The sequence below is a fragment of the Cololabis saira genome, chromosome 2, assembly GCF_033807715.1.
Source record: "Cololabis saira isolate AMF1-May2022 chromosome 2, fColSai1.1, whole genome shotgun sequence".
Taxonomy (NCBI): domain Eukaryota; kingdom Metazoa; phylum Chordata; class Actinopteri; order Beloniformes; family Belonidae; genus Cololabis; species Cololabis saira.
The window spans coordinates 46,895,184-46,916,857 of NC_084588.1; the positions used below are offsets into that span (position 1 = coordinate 46,895,184).

The 21,674-nt window shown below is 44.3% G+C and overlaps 1 protein-coding gene across 1 annotated transcript in view; it reads left to right on the top strand.

The window, feature by feature from the left end:
- Positions 1-12,925, top strand: part of LOC133464587 (adhesion G protein-coupled receptor G3-like) — a 30,962-nt gene extending 18,037 nt beyond the window's left edge. The window contains exons 3-14 of the mRNA XM_061746661.1: positions 2,110-2,296; positions 2,444-2,483; positions 2,644-2,746; positions 3,035-3,160; positions 4,025-4,150; positions 4,774-4,816; positions 4,920-5,026; positions 5,145-5,260; positions 5,519-5,790; positions 5,860-5,956; positions 8,565-8,839; positions 12,511-12,925. Coding sequence (XP_061602645.1) covers positions 2,110-2,296; positions 2,444-2,483; positions 2,644-2,746; positions 3,035-3,160; positions 4,025-4,150; positions 4,774-4,816; positions 4,920-5,026; positions 5,145-5,260; positions 5,519-5,790; positions 5,860-5,956; positions 8,565-8,839; positions 12,511-12,605 — 1,587 coding nt within the window. The 3' untranslated portion in view covers positions 12,606-12,925. The remainder of the gene's footprint in view (positions 1-2,109; positions 2,297-2,443; positions 2,484-2,643; positions 2,747-3,034; positions 3,161-4,024; positions 4,151-4,773; positions 4,817-4,919; positions 5,027-5,144; positions 5,261-5,518; positions 5,791-5,859; positions 5,957-8,564; positions 8,840-12,510) is intronic.
- The last annotated feature ends 8,749 nt before the right edge of the window (positions 12,926-21,674 follow it).

Below are 21,674 nucleotides of genomic sequence, written 5' to 3' on the forward strand. Positions count from 1 at the left end.
CATGAGGGGAGGTGAGTGGAGCCATGGGGGAAGATGGGGTAGCCTAGGAACCAGAAAACAGAAACTACGGCAGCAACTGTGTTTGGCGTGAATTCACTTGCTTTTGGTGCGGTTTACGTGTGCTGTAGCGCTCAGCTTATGAGTTCTGAAATAAAACTTACACGCGTGGACTCCAAGAGGAGTCCGCGGCGGTGTGTGGGCACAGATCGGGTGGGTTTGGATCCGGTAGAGAGCGGGACTTACCGGCACGGGCCCAAATGCTGGGCCCGTTGAGGTGAGTGAGCTCGGTGGTAGTGGTAAGATTTTTTTCCCACGCTGTCAAAAGCGCTGCGTTCACTGCTGCACTGCTGCTTCCGCGTTCTGCTTCCCGCGTTCTGCCAGAAAACAAAAACTACGGCAGCAACTGTGTTTGACGTGCTTTTGCTGCGGTTTACGTGTGCTGTACAGCTCAGCTGATGAGTTCTGAAATGGAACTTACGCGCGAGGACTCCAAGAGGAGTCCGCGGCGGTGTGTGCGCACAGATCGGGTGGGTTTGGATCCGGTAGAGAGCGGGACTTACCGACACGGGCCCAAGTGCTGGGCCCGTTGAGGTGAATGAGTTCAGTGGTAGCGGTAGGATTTTTTTCCCACGCTGTCAAAACGCTGTGTTCACTGCTGCACTGCTGCTTCCGCGTTCTCCGCGTAGATACATACAGCATTTGTTGCTTTCATTATATTAGTTATAACTGGGTCCTCGACTGCAAATGTAGCTAATGTCTTTCCACATGACTCTTTTTGTTATCGGACAACTTCTCGCTACAGAGCAAACATTCAGGCGACGAAAGCAAATGATTCGTTCCAAGAAACGTTGAATCCTCTTTTTCTCCTCAGTTATTTTTCTCTTTTTCCCGTTGAAAACAATCCCTTAGGCCGGTTTGTTTACAACAGCCTCCTGCTGGTAGAAACGTGTGGCTCTGACGCAAAACTACGGAAGAGTATCAGGGCCAGGCAGGAGAAAGATAAAAATAATATCTTAGAGGAGGAAGATTTTTTTGTTCATTATGCACTTTGAGAAAAAAGCTGAAATGTCGAGAAAAAAGTCAAAATGTCGAGAAAAAAGTTGAAATGTTCGAGATTAATGTTGAAGTACAATCTCGAGAAAAAAAGCTGAAATGTCGAGAAAAAAGTCGAAATGTTGAGAAAAAAGTCGAAATGTCAAGAAAAAAGTTGAAATGTTGAGAAAAAAGTTTCGACTTTATTCTTGAAATTGTATTTCAACATTAATCAAAATAACAATTAGAGATTTTTTCCTCGACATTTTGACTTTTTTCTCAAGTGCACAATAATAAAAAAAATCTTCCCCTCTCAAATATCTTTTCTCCTGCATGGCCTCTTGCTTACTCATATAAATATTCGTTAACAGAAATGTTGAAATGTAATATTTATTCTACACATTTTTACAGCATTGGAAAACGTTCAGAATGTTTGTATCATGTTTGTCCTCCTACAGAAACCACATTAACACAAAAAATATATTTCCCTCCCCCATCTATTTCCATTTTCAAACATTTAAAAAAAAAAGCTGCAGGAGCCACTAGGGCGGCGCTAAAGAGCTGCATGCGGCTCTAGAGCCGCAGGTTGCCGACCCCCATTCTAGTGTAACTAGTGATGGGTTAAAAGCAGAGGACACATTTCGGTGTATTTCCATGTATATAAAGATGCTAATGCAAATAAAGAGATTATTATATATTATAAAGTGCGTTACAAATAAAATGTATTATTATTATTATTATTAATAATAATTTAATCGAGTAATTTCTCATTGACAATTAATCTAAAACCGATTAATTGTTAACATCCCTAGTCGTGGGTCTTAGAATGGCGTGGGCCTCACCGGTTCTGTGCAGCAGAACCACCGTTTGATCGGTCCAGGCGTCGGTTAAGCGATTAAAAAACAACATGCTAAATATGCCTGCAATTAATTAATCGCAATTAATGTGCTAACTTGACACCCCTAGTATTTAGACGCCAGGATGTTGGAGGAACTAGCTCTGTTGTGTTGTGGTCATGTGACCAGGTGTGTGTTGTGGTCATGTGACCAGGTGTGTGTGTTGTGGTCATGTGACCAGGTGGGGGGCAGGAACCTGACGCTGTGCTACCCCGCCGTCCCGCTGGACTCTTGCTGCACCGACCTGACCACCGGCGCCAACGCGCCGGCGGGAACCTTCGGCATCTTCAACGCCACGATCATGGATGATTTCATCACCACCAAGACTCGGACCGCCTTCCGGTTCAGAGCCGACGCCATGGGCTGCAGTAAGGACCGCCTCCGTTTAGGGTTGTAGAGGGTTAGACAGTAAGAACCGTCTCTGTTCTAGTCTGTTTAAACAAATGTAAAGTAGCCTTAAAACCTAAAGATAATATAAGTTATCTGACCTTTGACCCCTGTGTTTGTGTCTGCAGAGTCTCTGTGTGACCAGGCGGACCAGGATTACCTGCGCAGGTACGTCTGACCTGAGCCTCAGGAGTGACTCCTTTCATGTCATCAGCTGATCTGACTGCAAACAGGAAGCTGTGGTTTCCATGGTGACCAGGCGTGTCGCCCGCCCGGCGTGGCTCCCTCTATTTTCTGCCTCTAATCCTGGTTCTGGTTCTGTGTTCAGCTTGCTGTTCTCCAGCGGCCCCAGCGGCCCCAGACTGTCCTGCGGTCACAGATCCACCATGGAGATGGAGGACGGCTTCGGAGGCTACAATGTCTCCTCGCCCGTAAGTCGCTTAGTTCCCAGGGTGCACCTACTAGTATAGTAGTACCTACTAGCACCTACTAGTACCAACTAGCACCTACTGGCACCTAGGTGCTAGTAGGTACTAGTAGGTACTAGTAGGTGCTAGTACGTTCTAGTAGGTGCTAGTACGTTCTAGTAGGTACTAGTAGGTACTGGTAGGTGCTAGTAGGTGTTAGTAAGTACTAGTGGAAAAGCGCCATAAGATAAGAAAGCACTTCTGTCCTGTCATTGTCATGGTAACCTCTCATGTCCCGTGTCTGTGTTCCAGGCCAGGCCGGGCTCGGGTTCTGGTTCTGGTTCGGCGGTCCGGGTCTTCGTCCCCCCGGCTCTGAGGAGGAGCTCCAACAGCAGCAGGGTGGTGTTCACCTTCTTCAACGGCAACCCGCTGTTCCAGGTACGACTCCCCGCCCCCCTGCACCGTGATGTCTGCTGAGGTGGTCAGGCCACGCCCCTGTTGGTCGTGTTGCTGCATTCACTCTAAAGTAGAGGGCTGCCTTTGGATCGGGTCCCACCGGGTCCCGCGGGACCCGACGCAAATCTGGCGGGAGTGGGCGGTTTGAACTCTCGTTAAACAATGAAAAAAACAATGAAAAAAACAATGCGGGATTGGGATGTAGCCTAGTGACAAGGTGGAAATCAATGAGGTGGAAAATAAACCTCAAACAAGGTCTTTACAAAACAAGTACAAAGCAAGGAAAGTCAGATATTTGGAGAAGCTGCGTTTAGTGTCTGTGGAGCATCTTGGAAGAGAGACGAGGGATTGGAACCAGCAGTCGGTCAGCAGCATTCTCTTCCTCCACAGCAATATAATGGCCAAGCGATTCATTTGTTGAATTAATTTGTTAACTTTGTTAATTTTATGTTATTTATTAGTGTTATTTGAGCCACTCACAGCTACTCTCGTTGCTATAACTTCAATCACATAATTGATGCACCGCGAAAAAGCTTGTGCGATGATGACAATGATGGATTTGCATCTAACTTTCAGTCAGGTGGCCTATGAACTGTCAATTATCCATCAAGCTCCACAATGATCATGTTAACATTAAATCAGATAGATTTGTCTCGGACAACATTTCTCTTGCAGGACGGGAGAAGACACTAAATCAATGCATCTCTATTATGGTGCGGCATGAATTCTCAGAGTTTAGCAGATGCAGGCGGGATAAAGAAAACAGTCCCGCTATATCAGGACTCTACACTAAAGTGTGTGCATACATGTGTGTGTGTGTCCATGTGTGTGTGTGTGTGTGTCCAGGACGGCCTCCAGAACCTCCAGAACCTCCAGCTCCTCCAGGACGTGGTTGACATCACTGTGGAGAACCAGGTCGTCACTAATCTGTCGGAGCCGGTGAAGATCGGCTTCCACCACAACGCCATTCCGGTAAGTTCTGGGCCTGACCAGGTTCATTTCCTCAGAACCGCCGGAGAACCGGTCTGGACGCCTCATTAGAGACGGGTCAGACCCGGGTCACTCAGAGGGTTCTGGGTCTGACCCGGTTCACCTCCTCAGACCAGTCCGGACGCCTTTTGTAGATTACAAAATAAAAACTTTTGGTTTTATTTTGAAAAAGGAATGATACACTATAAAGTTGCTTTCTTCAATGAAAATCATGACTATATATCGTCGTCAAACGAACCTTTATCACCTGAGGAAAACGAGTCGCAAAGAAAATACTGGTCATGTGACGATAACGATAATTAAATATAAAATGCAATATAATCGACGAATAAAATGAGACTAAAATGTAGATTACAGATTATCTTCATTTTCGTTGACCAAAACCAGAGGAAATGTTCTAGCAAAGATCCTTAATATCCATTTTTAAGTACTTTTCTCTGATTTAGTCTTTAAACCAGTTTAGTCTTTAGATCCTTTTAAAATCGTTCGCCTCATCAGAGACGGCTCAGACCCGGGTCACTCAGGCCTGAGTGACCCGGGTCTGAGCCGTCTCTGATGAGGCGGGTCCGCTGTCAGAACCAGCACTAAGTCCTGTTTCCCCCCAGGACCAGAACCGGAGGTCCTGCGTGTCCTGGGACGTCCACCGAGGTCAGTAACCCTCTCACACGCTGCTGCTGCTGCTGCTGCTGCTGCTGTGTTTGATCCCGCTGAAGCTAACTGAAGCTAACTGAAGCTAACTGTTCTGCTGCAGACCCGTTGCAGGTGCGCTGGCTAGCTGACGGCTGCGCTACGCTAGCGCGGGGCGACGCCCACACCGAGTGCCTCTGCGACCACCTGACCTACTTCGCCGTGCTGGTGGTGAGTCCCGACCTCCGACCTCTGACCCCTGACCTCAAACACCTGACCTCTGACCCCTGACCTTTGACCTGTCCGTGGAACCCGCCCACCCGGCGCTAACCCACCCCTGTCCCACCAGGACCTGAAGCCCCGCCCCCTGCGCCACCTGCTAGCGCTCACCTGCATCAGCTTGGCCGGCTGCGCCGTGTCCTTCGTCAGCTGCGTGGCGCTGCTCGTCTTCTTCGCCAGGAAACGGTGAGGCGGCGGCTCGGTTCTGGGGGTTCTGAGGGTTCTGGGGGTTCTGGGGGTGTGTGTGTATATATGTATATATGTATACATGTGTATATGTGTATGTATATATATATATATATATATATATATTGTATCATATACTATATATACTATACCATATACATATACTTACTATGTAAGGGGTGGCTGAACTTGATAAGCTTTGCTTCCTTCTCAAACTTGCACTTCATCGTAATGTGCGTTTATTATATACCCCTCTAGGAGACGCCCCGCCAACAATTCCAACAAGTCCCTCCCAGCTCACGTGGGCTTGGCCGCCTCCCTGGCGCTGCTCAGCCTGCTGTTCTTCCTGACGGGGGTGATAGCTAACGCGGGCCGCGAGGCCGCCTGCGCCTGGGCGGCGCCGCTGCTGCACTACGCGCTGCTCAGCGCCTTCGCCTGGATGGGGGTGGAGGTGTTCCACATCTTCTGGCTGATGTATGTGGACACCTTCGGCCTCCCCCCGCCCTACGTCTGGATCCTGGCGGGCTTCGGTGAGTGGGCGGGGCCACGGGCAGCTGAGGTCACACCCGGCGCACCTCTGACCCTCCATGTCTCACCAGTTCTCCCGGTGCTTCCTGTCGGCGTCCTGGTGGCGGTGGGTGACGTGTACGGGCTGAGGGAGCTGGAGCAGGAAGGGACCCGGGACACCTACCTCATGTGAGTAAACGGGGGTGGTGTCAGCGAACCTTTCAAACGAACTGGAGATAAAAATCAAATGACATCCAGTGATGTTTATGGAAGCCCATTTCCACCAGTAAAAGAAAAAAGTAATAAGATGAAATCTTAGCCTTAAAAATAAAAATATCCCCACGGTAAGTCATAATTATGACATAAAAAGTGATAATTTCAACTTTCTATCTCATAATTATGACTTTCTATCTCATAATTTCGACTTTATATCTCATAATTTCGACTTTCTATCTCATAATTATGACTTTTTATCTCATAATTTCGACTTTCTATCTCATAATTTCGACTTTCTATCTCATAATTTCAACTTTATATCTCATAATTTCGACTTTATATCTCATAATTTCGACTTTATATCTCATAATTTCGACTTCATATCTCATAATTATGACTTTATATCTCATAATTATGACTTATCGTGGGGATATTTTTATTTTTAAGGCTAAGTTTTCATCTTAGCCATAGATGTCGGATTCGCTGAGTAGATCAATTCAGACACGTGTGTTCAACCTACACAACAGTTTACAATGTGCAACAACATGTATTTAACACAATCAGACACGGCAGTCAAACAGCAACAAACAATATAGGAATGTATTCAGCGTCATGACAATGTTATCAGAAATAATTAATATTATGACAGCTTACCAATGATGGTTTCATCCAGGGTTGGGCAGAAAACCACAACAAAACATATTTCCTGCTTTAAGGCTCCTTCTGATACGACAACTGGCTAAAGGCTGATTTATGGTTCTGCGTTACAGCAACGCAGAGTCTACGGCGTAGTGGGTGGGGGAGCGGGCGCCGCACGCGAGTGTGTTGAGGTGAGGGACCGCAGCAAAATGAATTGTGGCTGCCAGAGAGGCAGAAGGATGCAGCCAGGCAGAAATTAAAATTAGAAAAACGATTTCATTATTATTTAAAGACTTTTGGCTGTATATGTACTTTTGTTGTTTTTTATTATTAATTATTAATTTCTAATTTATCAAAAGTTTATTAAAAAAAAAAAAAAAAAAAAAAAAAACAGCTGGTTGCATGGCGCCCCCTGGCATGCTGGCGCCCCTAGCAGTTGCCTAACCTGCCCTATGGGCGGCACGGCCCTGGCTCAATCTCTCGCTCTCTCCTTCCTTTCTGCTTGGGGGCTGCTCTTCGCCTCTCAGCTACCACTCCGAAAAGACTCCTGCATTCTTCAGCTCGCTTCTACCCGCCACGTCCCCGTCTTGCGCTTTTCCACTACGGGCTGAAGCGGGTGGAGGCGTGCCAAGCAGATACTTTTTGTGTATCTATTCTACAGAGGTTCTAACCGGGCTGAGCCGGCACTATATCTGACGTCATCACCCTCCACGCCACTGATTGGTCGGGGGGCGAGGCCGTCAGACGTTTGAATCAGGAAGCGGGAGTCAGCACGAGAACGGCTCGCGGCTTGCGGCGATTTTATTATACAGCGCAAACATCTGTTTGGTGATCCAACTCTGAGGTGCAGATGTTCATAAACCTGGTGGCTGACGAGAGAATTAAAAAAGGGATGTAGACGGGCGATAAGGAACGATCAGATCCACCAGGAGCTCTGTTTTACTCTCAGCCGCTCGCGGCTCCAGCTGATTTCTCATCAGCGCCGACATGAACAAAGGGGTTGCGCAATCGAGTACGTCGAAGCAGCTTTGCTCCAAACCCGCCCACTTCTCACCTGGCTGTGGAAAAACAAACGGGGACAAAACGGGTGGAGCCGGGACGAGCCGCGCCGAGGCGAGTCGGGCTGAGTAGATACTAGTGGAAAAGCGCCATTAGTTTCCACCCGGTCTTCGGAGAGAATGCTCCAGGAGGACCGTGATGTTGTTGTCCAGCTTCCACCAGACTGCGCGCTCGTTGGCTTTTGGCCACTTGATCGCCTGTTTCCGACCAGGTTCTTTCTTCTCCTTTCTCTGGCTTGCTTGCTGGTTGTTGTTGGTTGATGCTCCGAATGTGCTTTTGGTGCCACTCTGTACGGGACTGCTCTCCTCCACCGGCAGGGTGTCCTTTGCAGAACTAATGGGTAGGGTAACTAGCCCCCCACTCCCGGTGCAGACTTTCCTGCGGTCATCCAGTCTTTCTTGGTTGTCTTTCACAAAGATCCTTAATATCCATTTTTAAGTAGTTTCCTCTGGTTTAGTCTTTAAACAAGTTTAGTCTTTAGATCTTTTCAAAAACTTTCGCTTCATAGATGTGGAAAAGAAATCCAAATGTGTCGTTGAAAAAGAAAATTAGGACCATGCAGGAGAAAAAATATTTGAAAGGGGAAGAGTTTTTTTTATTGTGCACTTATTTTTCTCCTGCCTGGCCCTGATACTCTTCCGTATTGTATTTAATTCGCCTGCACTTTTTTGTAAAAGAAAAACAATACATATATTTAAAAAAATAAAAAAAACACCAAATTATTTAGGGGTCTTGGGAATATTTTAGGGGAGTTTCAGATAAGTGAAATAAGGGTCGTTAGCAATGAAGCTTAACGATACCAGTGTTCCCTCCTCTGGTACCCGGGTCTGGTACCCGGGTCCTGTGATTGTGTCCTTGACCCCCCCCGTCCTGCCCCCGCCAGGTGCTGGATGAAGCTGAACCCCAAGGCCCGGCTGGCCCACTACTTCACCAACCTGACGCTGCTGGCCGTCCTGGTGCTGGCCGGGTCCGTGGTTCTGGTCTTCGTGTACCTGAAGATTCGGAACCGGGCCGAGTGGAGGCAGAACCGGGTCATGGTGCTCAGCATGTGGGGGTTCATCCTCCTGTTCGGGACGTCCTGGGGTCTGGCCTTCCTGGATTTCGGCCCGCTATCCGACTTTGTCCTCTTCCTCTTCTGCTTCCTCAACTCCTTCCAAGGTGGGTGCTGGTCCAGGTTCTGGTCCTGGTCCTGGTCCTGGTCCTGGAGCTGGTTCTGGTCCTGGTCCTGGTCCTGGTCCTGGTCCTGGGGAGTTTGGGTTTGGGGGGTATAACTACTTCCTGGCCAATCATTGGCCACGGTTACATGATGTTTTTTAATTCAGAATGAATTATTCTGAGTTAAATAATTCCGAATTAAACTATTTTCCTTTGAGTTTACATGGAAATAGTGATTCCGAATTGAGGTTTACATGGAAAACACGTTTGATCGGCTTTATCCAATTCCTCTTAAGGTCTGGGGGTTTGGAATGTTCTGATTGGATAGGGGAGCGGACCGGAAGTTACGTCTACCGGAAGAAAAACAAACTTAGCCGCTACAACTTTGGAAAAACTCACCCTTTTTATGTTTCCTGCCATCTGTTCTTTTAATTATTTCCAAGTCCTCCAAGCTACTTATTAAATAAATCGTCTCTGCTCTTGACCACCGTTTATTGCAGGGTTCCCAGTGTCATGCGGCTCTTGCGACTTTATTTGATAGGTTTAGTGAAAGACAGACGTAGGAAGTGGGGGAAAAATATGCCGCGACTGGAATCAAACCCGCGTCGCTGTACATTAGTCGCCTGCTCAACCTGTTGAGCTATACGGGCGCTAGTGCTTGTGTTTGTGACGGAAATAACTCTCAAAATGGCAGGGAAAAAATGCACAGCCAAACGAAAATACGAATATAAACACAGGACGTTTTTAACAGAGTGGGAGAGTTTAATATATATAATATACATTAAATATTAATATTTAAGCAATACATCGCTGCAGGCCGTGGTATACGCTCATTATGTCACAGCTGAGGGGCGTCTCTGGCCCGACGCCAAGTGATTTTTTGCTTTTATAAAATGGTTACCAATAATGTAAATATAAAAGAGGAATACATAATCTATTTTATGTAGTTTTTAATTAATCAGAAATACATATTATCCAGTAAAAATAGCCCCACTGTGGGAAAAAAATAGTCCCATCTCTCCAGATGTAGCTCCGCATGTCGCTTTTTGCTCGTCTTTTTGTCCGGAGACAGGAACTCATCAATCCATTCATCCATCGTTAGCTCCTCCCCGGAGATCGAAGTTTACCGTCAACATGCCTAATTAATTGTTAACAGAAATAAAAAATAAACTTAAAATTAACAGACGGGCGAGGGAACGAGCAGCGCAGAAAGACCGGAATAAATTTAAAGCAGAATGAGCGTATACATGATCGCGGAATTTTTCTATTCGGATTTAAAATCGGAATAAAACAGACACTTACTTACACTTAAGTTTAATTTGGAATGGCCATTTTCATTCGGAATTAGGTGTTTACGTGGTAATTTTTACTCATTTTAAATCAGATTTAATTTTAATTCTGAATTAAAGAGGAATTAAACTTCCCATGTAAACGCACTGATTAACCTCTAAACATTACTTTCTTTAGTTACACAAATTAAACAGATTTAAACAAATTTAAATCCTGTAACCTGTAACTCCTTTTCAAAATACAAAATACAATTGTCCTAGTAAGCAGTAAGAATTCAAATTGTAAACACTGTCAGCTCACTACAGTAGATCAATTGCAGTGACATTCAACTCTTAGTAGTGAATAATGAACAAACCTAAACTTCTCAAGTAGTGCACAAATGGCATTTAAAGTGGATCATGTGCTAATGTTTAAATAGCTTATAACAGGGGTTCTTAACCTTTCTGACCTCGAGGCCCAATTTTTTCAGTACAGAGCGGCCCAGGGCCCAAGTAAAAACCTTGTCAAATAAAATGATCATCACGGACTTTTATGAAACATGTCAATGTTAACATGCACATGTCAAGCTTGATTTATACTAGGACAAATCAATCAGTTCAGGCTAATTAAGGACTCAGAATAAAAAACATAAATCAATCAATGGATGGCAGTAGAGCGGGTCGTCCAATGATCGGAAGGTCGGCAGTTCAAATCCCGCTACGTCCCAGTTGCTGTCGTAGTGTCCTTGGGCAAGACACCTTACCCACCTTGCCCCGTGTGAATGTGTTTGACTGTTTGGTGGTGGTCGGAGGGGCCGACTGACGCTTCTGTCACTCTGCAGGGCAGCTGTGGCTACAAACGTAGCTTACCACCACCGGTGAGAATGTGTAGGAATTAATAATGGTCTCTGTAAAAAGCGCTCTGGGTGCCTTTAAGGGCGCTATATAAAACCAAGCCATTATTATTAATAAAAAGTAAAATAAATACATTCAAAATAATGTTTTTAAATTAAATAAACTGTAAATAAAATTGAAATAAAGTGCAAATGAAACTATATTTGTGCATAGCAGAACCAGAAGAATCTTTATTTTCTTTCATATACATATTAAAAAAAAAATACAATTTCCTTTTTATCTGCAGCTCTTAATGAGACACTTGGGCCTCTGAGACACAATCAGGTCCAGTCTGGGTGGAATGGGGGAAAGGCTCACTCTCAGAGTAGCATGCAGCGTTGCTCTGAGTCTGTTTCGGGCTTTGGGCTTAATTGTGGCCACGATGGAGAATATAAAAATAAAGGATCACGCCGCGCTCGCTCTCCCCGTTGCTGGGCGCAGACCAAGTAATCAATCCCTGATACTGGCAGATCCAAGCCGACTCTGAGCGCAGACCAAGTAAACGATCCCTTATCCTGGCGGATTTAAACCTATTTTGTGCAAAACAAAGGATTTTCTCCGTAAATACAGGCCTTAATAGTACACGTGCAGCTAGATGAGTGTCCGAGGTAAATGGAACGTGCCGCGGCATTATTCTCCTCTTTTATAGAGCTCCCCCGCTTCTTCCTCTTGGTTCCCTCCTCCACCAGCTGGCAGTCAGTAACAACTGACTAACGCATTAGCGCCACCACATGGTCGGGATGCAGTCCCGCGGCCCAAACCTACAAAACAGATTTTTTTTCGCGGCCCACTAGGGGGCGCTCGCGGCCCAAGTGTGGGCCGCGGCCCTATGGTTAAGAATCACTGGCTTATAATGCAAAATAGCTAGCTGCACGGTAATGAAATGCAACCGAACTATTGTTATGCAAATGAATGTTTCACACAACCACTCTGTATTATTAACATCAAACAGAAAGTTAGTTCGTGCTGTCTCTCTTTCACACTGTCTCTCTTTGCTCCACTTCCCTGTTTTGACGCACTTTAAACTGTTTCCGCCTAGCGGACTTCAACATCTGGGTTAGAGGGTCACTGATAAACAAAAGGCAAGGCAATTTTATTTGTAGAGCACAATTCAACACAAGGTAATTCAAAGTGCTTTACATCAACATTAAAAGCGGCAAGACACAATTAAAACATAAATAACAAATAAAATGATAAGAAAAGAGGTAAAATAAAAGTAAGCACAAGTTACCAGCTAGTTACCAGCTAGTTTCCGGCTGGTTTCCAGCTAGTTTCCGGCTGGTTTCCAGCTAGTTTCCAGCTGGTTACCTCCTGGTTTCCAGCTGGTTTCCGGCTGGTTTCCTCCTGGTTTCCGGCTGGTTTCCAGCTAGTTTCCGGCTGGTTTCCAGCTAGTTTCCAGCTGGTTTCCTCCTGGTTTCCGGCTAGTTTCCGGCTGGTTACCTACTGGTTTCCGGCTGGTTACCAGCCGGTTCCCGGCAGCTGTCCTCTGACCTCTGACCCGGTTCTCTCCAGGGTTCTTCCTGATGATCCAGTTCTGCCTGCTGGACTGGATGAAGAGGCGCTCGGACCGTGGCAGCTCCAGCACCAGCACCAGGAACACCTACTGATGCTTTTGACAGCAAACAAGCACACACCCCCCCCAGACCCCTCAGACCTGAGACCCGAGACCTAAGACCCCGTGGTCCTGGTACCTTGTGGTCCCGGTACCTCGTGGTCCTGGTACCCCGTGGTCCCGGTACCCCGTGGTTTTTGTACCTCGTGGTCCCGGTACCTCTTTATCCCGGTACCCCGTGGTTTTTGTACCTCGTGGTCCCGGTACCTCGTGGTCCCGGTACCCTGTGGTCCCGGTACCCCGTGGTTTTTGTACCTCGTGGTCCCGGTACCTCGTTATCCTGGTACCCCGTGGTCCTGGTACCTCGTGGTCCCGGTACCCCGTGGTCCCGGTACCCCGTGGTTTTTGTACCTCGTGGTCCCGGTACCTCGTTATCCTGGTACCCCGTGGTCCCGGTACCTCGTGGTCCAAGTGGGTCTGGAAGTCTGAGAGCCGACCAGATCCCAATAACACATATATAAATATATAAAGGTGTTACCAGGACACCTGATGGGGCGGGGCTTGCTGGGGGCGTGGCTTGGTCATGGGCGTGGCCTATGTTTCCAGGATACTCTGGGATGTTGAGGGAGGTGCTGAGCTGGCGAAACTCTCACTCGTCTCCACAACTGCAGGGACTTTGTTCTGAATTATGTTTTTATTTATTTCAGAAAATCTTTTTTTGTTCATATTTCCAGAAAAATCCACAACAAAACAGAAAATCTCTCCAGAGAGTCTCGGTTTCACTTTTCATTACTGTTTTTCCTTCTGGCTGGTTTCTGGCCGTCATCACGCACCTGTGACGTCATTGTTGTTATTTTAAAAATAAAATCCTTCTTTATTCAGGGAAACGACGGGAAGCTAAACGACTGCAGATTTGCAGAAACTATTGATTTGATTGTCGTTTTGTGTATAAAGGAAGCCACGTGCTGTTATTGTTATTATACGGAATAGTATCAGGGCCATGCAGTAGAAAAAATATTTGAGAGGGGAAGATTTTTTTTATTGTGCACTTCAAGAAAAAAGTCGAAATGTCGAGATTAATGTTGAAATACAATTTTTCTTTAAATGTCGAGATTAATGTTGAAATACAATTTCAAGATTAAAGTTGAAATTTAACCTTTTTTCTCGACATTTCGACTTTTTTCTCAAAGTGCACAATGAAAAAAAAATCTTCCTCCTCTAAATTATTATTTTTATTTTTCTCCTGTCTGGCCCTAATACTCTTCCGCATTAAAGAGCCGCACAGACCTTAGATAAGCTTTTTATTTGAAACGTTTCACTGTTTATCTGCGCTTTTTTATAGCTGAATTTTAATTCCTTTGATGTAGCACTTTAGCTTGTGGCTGTTGTAACCTCTGCTAGCCTGCTAGCACGCGATGCTAGTTCTATTTGTAGGCAGAGGAGAAGAGAACCGTTTATATTTCCTTTATTTTTCCTTCAAGTGCATTAAGATATTTGCTGTTTTTGGCTTCCAAATGAAATAAATTGGATTAAGCTGTAGCGTAAATAAATGTGGTTAAATATCTAACAAATTTAACATGTACGAGGACAACAGACAAAGTGATTTTTTTTTTATGCTGTTATTTTTGCACCTTTTTTTATTTTATAAAAAAAAATGTTGTCACTCCTTTTTCTTTTTTTACATATTTGACTTTTCAGGTATATATCATATTTAATAAATGAAATAAAAAAGACCTTTGATATAAAAGAGCTGGTCACGTGTTTGTTCAAGTGCTAGCGCAGTCTCATTTTCTCGCTCGTTCGCCCTCAGTCATTTTTATATTTTTTTTTAAGGTTTTCTTTTGTTTGTTTTTTTATTCACAATTTAAAGCGACACTACATAACTTTTCCACCTTAATATCATATTTCCAGAGTCATTGTGATGGTACATCAACTTCCAACAGGTTTAATGACACCTCTGTCATGATCTGAGGGGTCTGTATCGCCTTCACTGGCACTTTGTAACTTTGAGGAGCATGGTAGGAACCCTGCCACACTAAAAAACTACAAATTTTACGACTTTGACTGCTTTACGGCACATACGTCACTTCCCCCTCCTTCCCGATTCGTAGTCGAGACAAAAATGGGCGGGGCTTAGAGCGCAGAGGCTGAGCTCAGCAGAAGCTGGTGTTGAGCTAAACGAGGAGCTGGTATCATGGCCGAAGCAGCGAAAAAAACGAAGAAAATAAAAGTTTTAACGGAGCGGAGGAGGCGAAAAAAAGAAAGCGGGAGAGTAACAAGCTAAATGCCCGGAGGAGAATAAACATTGGCCCGGCGTTCTCTCGCTACAAGCCCTTGTAGCGCCGTCGTCTTGGACGAGATGGTTGAAGGATGTGAAGACGTTCATCACCTCCAGGTATGCACTTTTGTCAACACCTATGTCAGTGTGTTTTACAAAAACAATTATCCTGAAACTACTACAGCTGGTGTAAGTGTTGCTACTGTAGCAAATGTCAATATCTATGTAAACCTTTTGACTCTTCAGGTCTGTATATACAGATACTTATACACTGATGGTAAAAGCAACACATTTGTAGATATAGTAAAATATAGCCAGAAAAATGAAATATATAGGCAAAGTATACACTTCCAGATGAAAAAAATACAATATAAACACCATATAAGCATATAAAATAAATTTACTTTGTTGGAATTATATTAAAATAATAACAAGAGTAGTAAAAGAAACCTTATATGGTGTTTATAATGTGTCGTTTTATCTTGTGAGTGTATAAATATATACATTTCTCTAATTTTTCTATAGCTATACATTACTTGCTTTTACTTTCTGCATAATTACAGTGAATTCAACAAAGAAAAAAATTCAAACTTGTGATCAACAAAATATGTTGAATGATTTATAGGTCAGTAATTATCAGAAAGACATAATGTTTTTGTATCTTTATTCTCACACTCTGCAGGACTACATCAGATCTGGAAAACTTCCAGAATCACATCCTCATGCAGGGAAGGTTCTCCTACACTCCAGCAGTGAATCATCAGGGAAGGTTCTCCTACACTCCAGCAGTGAATCACACGCGGACTCTCCCAGCACGAAACAAGGATGGACACAAGATGCTACTGCTACTATAGTCATTGTATTTATTTACAGTAACTTCTTACACTGTTTCATAGTTCAGTTTTTATTATCAGTTCATTATTTTTAGTTTATTTTTCTACTACTCTATTTACACTTGTTTACTTTATTCACAGTAATTTATCCTGTCATACAGTTGTTCATTACTGCTACTGTGATACAGATTACTTATTGTTTATAATAAGTATGTATGGGATAACTGCTGTCACTATGCAAATAACAAAGTTCAAGAATTTTTCTATTTTCTGAAAGGTGTGTAAATAAAAGTCTGTCTTGTTTTGCACAAATGTCTTTATTTTAAACACACAAAGACAACTGTACAGGAAAAAATGGAACAAAAAAAAAAACAATATCAAAATATTTGCAGTAATCCTCATAAAGGTTCCATTCTACAGAAGACAGGGAGCCCTGAAACCAGTGTACTGTCCCATTGGGTCTGGAAAGGTGTCTCTTATTTTCCAAACATCATGCTGCCAGAGCACAAACTGGCGATATGTATATATATATGCATATATATATGATATATATGCTGCGTGTCGGTTCTGTCTTTGTGGGGGTTCAAACTCTGATGATGCAGAGGTAGAGGTGTTCTCACGAACAGCAGATTCCTGATAAAACAAGAGACAGAATTGTTATGATACAAATGTAAATGTAGAATTCTATGATCAATAAGAATCAAAATTAGAATGTTTTCACATACTGGGGATTCGTCTTGGGTTTTGGTAATTCTAAAATTACTGACAATATCAACAACAGACAGAGAAATAATAGTGATCATAAAAATGTGTAATTCGCAATGAGGAAGCTTTATAAAATAATAATACAATTGAATAGAATTACAGCACTAGAGGAAATAATGCAATGCGAAGAAAATGTATAGAACATTTCTAGTATTTTTCCTGAGAACTGTAAAATTGTGCAGGGCTGATCTGCAAAATATAAGGAATGGGCATTCAGTTATTCACAGGTTATAAAGTATTTTTTTATTTTGTCAGTAAGTATGTTGGACTACTAATTTATGACGAAGTCCCTCTAAAAAACGTGACAGGAAAAAGGTGCAGAGCGTATGAGTTTGTAGGGCGCATTATCTCGCTGAAACAACTTAATAAAACCAATTTGAACTTAGTGTTTTTCAACATCGTCATATTATATTGTTTAGCCAAAAATAGATACATTACCTCTTCATTATCCATCCTGCAAACGACCGCTGAAAACAGAAAAGTCGTTTTGAAAGTCCGTCCCGTCTTCTCTCATCAAAACAAATGCAGCGGCGGGGACGGGGGTTTTCCGGCAGTACGCGCTGGTGCTCATGGGAAATGGAGTGTTCTTTCTGGTAAAGCACTACCGATTTTTGTCCAAAGGAGGCGCCAAACTCAACAAAGCTGAAAGTTCCGTTGTGCTGCTTTAAATGACAAAATCCAACATTATAGTCAGATAAATATTTTGGTCAACATGTAACTAACATGACCGAACAAATATTACATATAAACAACAGCAACAAAATCCCCCAGATTAAGGTGATAAACAATAGTTAAAAAAAAATAATAATCAGAAAATTAATCTGGAATTAAAGGGGACCTATTATGAAAAACACGTTTTCTCCCCTCACCCTGCCAGCACAGGGGAGACAAAATACCATGGATTTCTGCAAGCTCTCTGACCCCCGCCGGACAGAGTCCCCCAGTGTCACGTGGTTTTTTTTTGAGCCGATTAGAATCTGCTCCCGTCGTTACGTAACGACGGGAGCAGATTTCCATAGGTTCGGCCTCCGCTGCTGAAACCACGCCCACAACCAGCTCTCTCCGCAGGCTGGAGCGGTGCTTCCTTCAGCCAGTCGGAGGCCGGATCCAGGTTAAATCATCCAGGTTCCCGGGTGGTTTGGGAGCTGGGTCCTCGGGGGTCCGTCCCAGGTCGGACCAGCTTCACCCTCCGAGATTTTCAGCCAAATCTGTCGGTTTGATCCCCGGTAACGGGCGATGCGCACAGGATGCGCTCCGGAGCCGATCTGTGCGCCCGCCGTGGGGTTGCGGCTCCCGTCGCGCAGCATCCGCCGGGTAGATCCGGCTGAAATTCCGCTGGTCGGTCCCCGGGAGTCCCTGCTACCAGTCCAGGCGGGTTCCTGCGGTCCCGGCCGGTCGGAACCGGTCAGATTCCCCGGTTAAAGCCGCGGTGATGCGCGCTGCTCCAGCCTATATTTTAAATATTAATAGTTATATTGTTGTTCGATTGTGCTATGTTTTGAAAAAAAAAAAGAAATGTGAAATGTGCATTGTTGATGCTATGCTGTTTTTTGTTTCAGTTCAGTTGTTTCGGTTCAGTTGAATATTGAGAAGTTCTATTGCATTGCTTAATGTTGTTTTGTTACAGGAGAAAACAAGTTTAAAAGGGGAGATGTCATATGCAATATATGTATGCTGCTGCACCTTTGGGCAGGCTGTCATTGGGTAACGTACTGCGTCACGCATCGCGTCACTTCCTGGTGTTGCGGTCTGCTGCCGTCGCACGGCGTTTGCAGGCTCTGATCTCTCCCGACTTTTTTGTTTAAAACCTAGATTGTTTTCTGGTAAAATAGCACTATATCTGGTACAGTTCTGTCTTTATTTCAACACTCGCTCATTTTCTCTTCCGTAACTTTCACTGTCACCAATCACCGATACATTTTCTGTCCATTAGCCTCTGTTAGCATCTTAGCATGGCCTCCCCGTCTCCCACCGTTTCTCCTCTTAGCTGCTCAGTGTGTGAAATGTTTAGCTTTTCCTCTGCCTCCTTTAGTTAAGACGGTAAGTGCTTAAAGTGTAGTTTATTTGCAGGACTGGAGGCGAGGCTAAGTCAGTTAGAGGTCCGGTTCGGCCAACTAAACCATAGTCCAATAGACTCGTCAGCTAACCAGGCTAAGCTAGCGGCGGACCAGCCTGTAGCAGCTGCTGCTAGCCGCTCCCCTGCAGCTCCCGAGCAGCCGGCCAGGCAGGGCCGGTGGGTGACGGTTCGGAGGAAGCGTAGTCCTAAAAGGCACACGGAACACCACCACCCGCTTCATGTGTCTAACCGTTTTTCCCCACTCAGCGACACACCCATAGTCCGGCATGTGAGGCCGACTCTGGCGACCATAGTTAGGTGTATCCCAGGGGCCAGAGCAGGCGACATTGAAGCAAATTTGAAGCTACTGGCAAAGGGTAATCGTAAATATGGTAAAATTATCATCCATGTCGGAGCTGATGACTCCCGTCTTCGCCAGTCGGAAGTCACTAAAATGAATATTGTCTCGGTGTGTAACTACGCCAAAAGTAAAGTATGTCGGACTCTGTAGGTTTCTCTGGTCCCCTTCCCAATCTGACCAGCGATGACATGTTTAGTCGCATGCTCTCGCTCCGTCGCTGGTTGTATCGATGGTGTTCAGAAAACGACGTGGCCTTTATTGACAATTGGGAGACGTTCTGGGGAAAGCCTGGTCTGGTTAGAAGAGACAGCATTCATCCCACCCGGGATGGTGCAGCTCTTATTTCTAGAAATCTGGCCAGTGTTATTAGACACTCCCCCTGACAATCCAGGGTCCAGGCCAGGATGCAGTGCTGCAGTCTTACACGCTTCTCTGCTGCTTCCTGAGGACCAACGCCTGCCAATAAAACTGTAGGATTGCATTATGTAATTAGCGACTCTAAAACTGTAGGATTACATGATGGCGACTCTAACCAGGTGCCTAGCAAAATAGAAGTGGTTGCAGTTCCCCGCCCTCCAAAAGTTCACCAGGTGCGGCGTTTTGGAGGCGTTAACCAAAATAATCTTGTAAAAATTAAAACCAATGCACATTTGGGACGTATTACAGACCGAAAAATTTGATGCGGATTACTAAATATACGATCGTTAAGCTCTAAGTCTCTGTTAGTAAATGATATAATTACAGAGAGCAGGAGTGATATTTTCTGCTTAACAGAAACATGGTTACAGGAGGAAGAGTATGTTAGTTTGAATGAATCGACTCCGCCCGGCTACTTTAATCATCACATTCCTAGAAGCACGGGCCGAGGCGGAGGAGTCGCAGCAATTTATAACTCCAGTCTCCATACAAAAATTTAACCTAAGTGCAATTATAATACATTTGAAAGCCTCAAGCTTAGTCTGAAATTTCCGAGCTGGAAATCAGAGAAGCCAGTTGTGTTAGTGGTAGTGTATCGGCCCCCTGCTGGTGCTTATCTAGAGTTTCTGTCTGAATTTTCAGATTTCCTTTCTGGATTATTGATCAGTACAGATAAATTCATCATAGTGGGTGATTTTAATATTCTATTCATATGGATGTTGAAAGCGATAATCTTAAATTAGCTTTCGATTCTCTTCTAGAATCAATGGGTATCTCACAAAAAGTGGATAAACCGACGCACAGTTTTAATCAAAAATCAAAAAAATTTATTTTATTCTTTAAGTATTTCTGAGCCTAATAATAAAATAAATTTTTAACATGCTTTTAACACTATTGAAAGTCTTGGCCAATATCCCTCAAATGTGTCTAAAAGGCAAGGCAAGGCAAATTTATTTATATAGTACAATTCAACACAAGGTAATTCAAAAAATAATATAAAAATAATAAAAAGCACAAGCTGTTAAAAATAAGGTCAGTATAGTACAGCAGGTAAGTTTAATTTAGGAGTACGCTTGAGTAAACAGTAATGTTTTTAACCCTGATTTGAAGGAGCTGACAGTTGGAGCAGACCTCAGGTCTACAGGGAGTTTGTTCCACCGGTGAGGAGCAGAATAACTGAACGCTGCCTCACCTTGCTTGGTTCTGGTTCTTGGGAACCACAACAAACCAGATCCAGATGAACCTCAGGGGTCTGGGAGCTTCATAGGAACTAACAGATCCAGCATGGATTCTGGTCCAAGACCATTCAGGTCTTTGTAGACCAGCAGTAAGATTTTAAACTCTATCCTTTGACTCACTGGAAGCCAGTGTAGTGATTTCATGACCGGTGTAATGTGGTCCAGTTTCCTGGTGTTTGTAAGGACTCTGGCGGCAGCGTTCTGGATCAGCTACAGCTGCCTGATGGATTTCTTGTTAAGGCCTGTAAAGATGCCATTGCAATAATCCAACCTACTGAAAATGAATGCATGAATACGTTTTTTGATTGAAGATTTCTGGCTTGATTTGTAAATAAATAAAAGATAAAAGGGTGTAACAAGAAAAACTTCACTCCAGTACTCCATGCCTGGCTTTTTTTATGACGGTGTTTTTTTGCGCAGTGAAAAACGCGTCCTTTTCCCCCTTTCCTGTCAATCATTGCCCCGCTCCCCCCACCCGCCCCCCCTCGATCAGAAAGACTCAGGCACCCGACCGACACTGGGCAAGCGGTCTTCCGTACGCCACATCTCCCACGCCCGCCACTCGGACGGGGATTCGGCGCTGAGCTCTTCCCTCTTCGCTCGCCGCTACTGAGGGAATCCTTGTTAGTTTCTTTTCCTCTGCTTAGTAATATGCTTAAATTCAGCGGGTTGTCTCGTCTGATCTGAGGTCGTAGGCGAAAAAAAAGGAGAGCGCGGGTGGAGAGGAGAGACGTCTCTCTCCCTCCAGCCCGCGGCTCAGTGCTGATGGGCAGGGAGCTGGGTGGAGGGGGCGGTGATTTAGCGGGTCTATACGTAACGGTCCGCCACCCAACCAGATACGCCGTAATTGATGTCAAGACACCCAACTAAACACAAAAAATCAAGAAAATGTGTTTTTCATGTCACAATCCCTTTAATAAAATAAATATATGACATATTAAAATATATGATATATATTATATATTAAAAATGCATATATACATATGCCTTAGGTTTTTACCAACATGGTATTAACGATTAATATATATGCAGTTAGAAAGTACAAAAAAAAAGTATTTCTGAGCCTGTTTACTACAACAGTATAATAAAGTCCTGTAATGATGTCTTTTAGTTTTGGTTCCACCCCAAGAATTTAAGCGGCCCCCTCTGGCCCCCCCTAGGAAACACTTTTGGAGG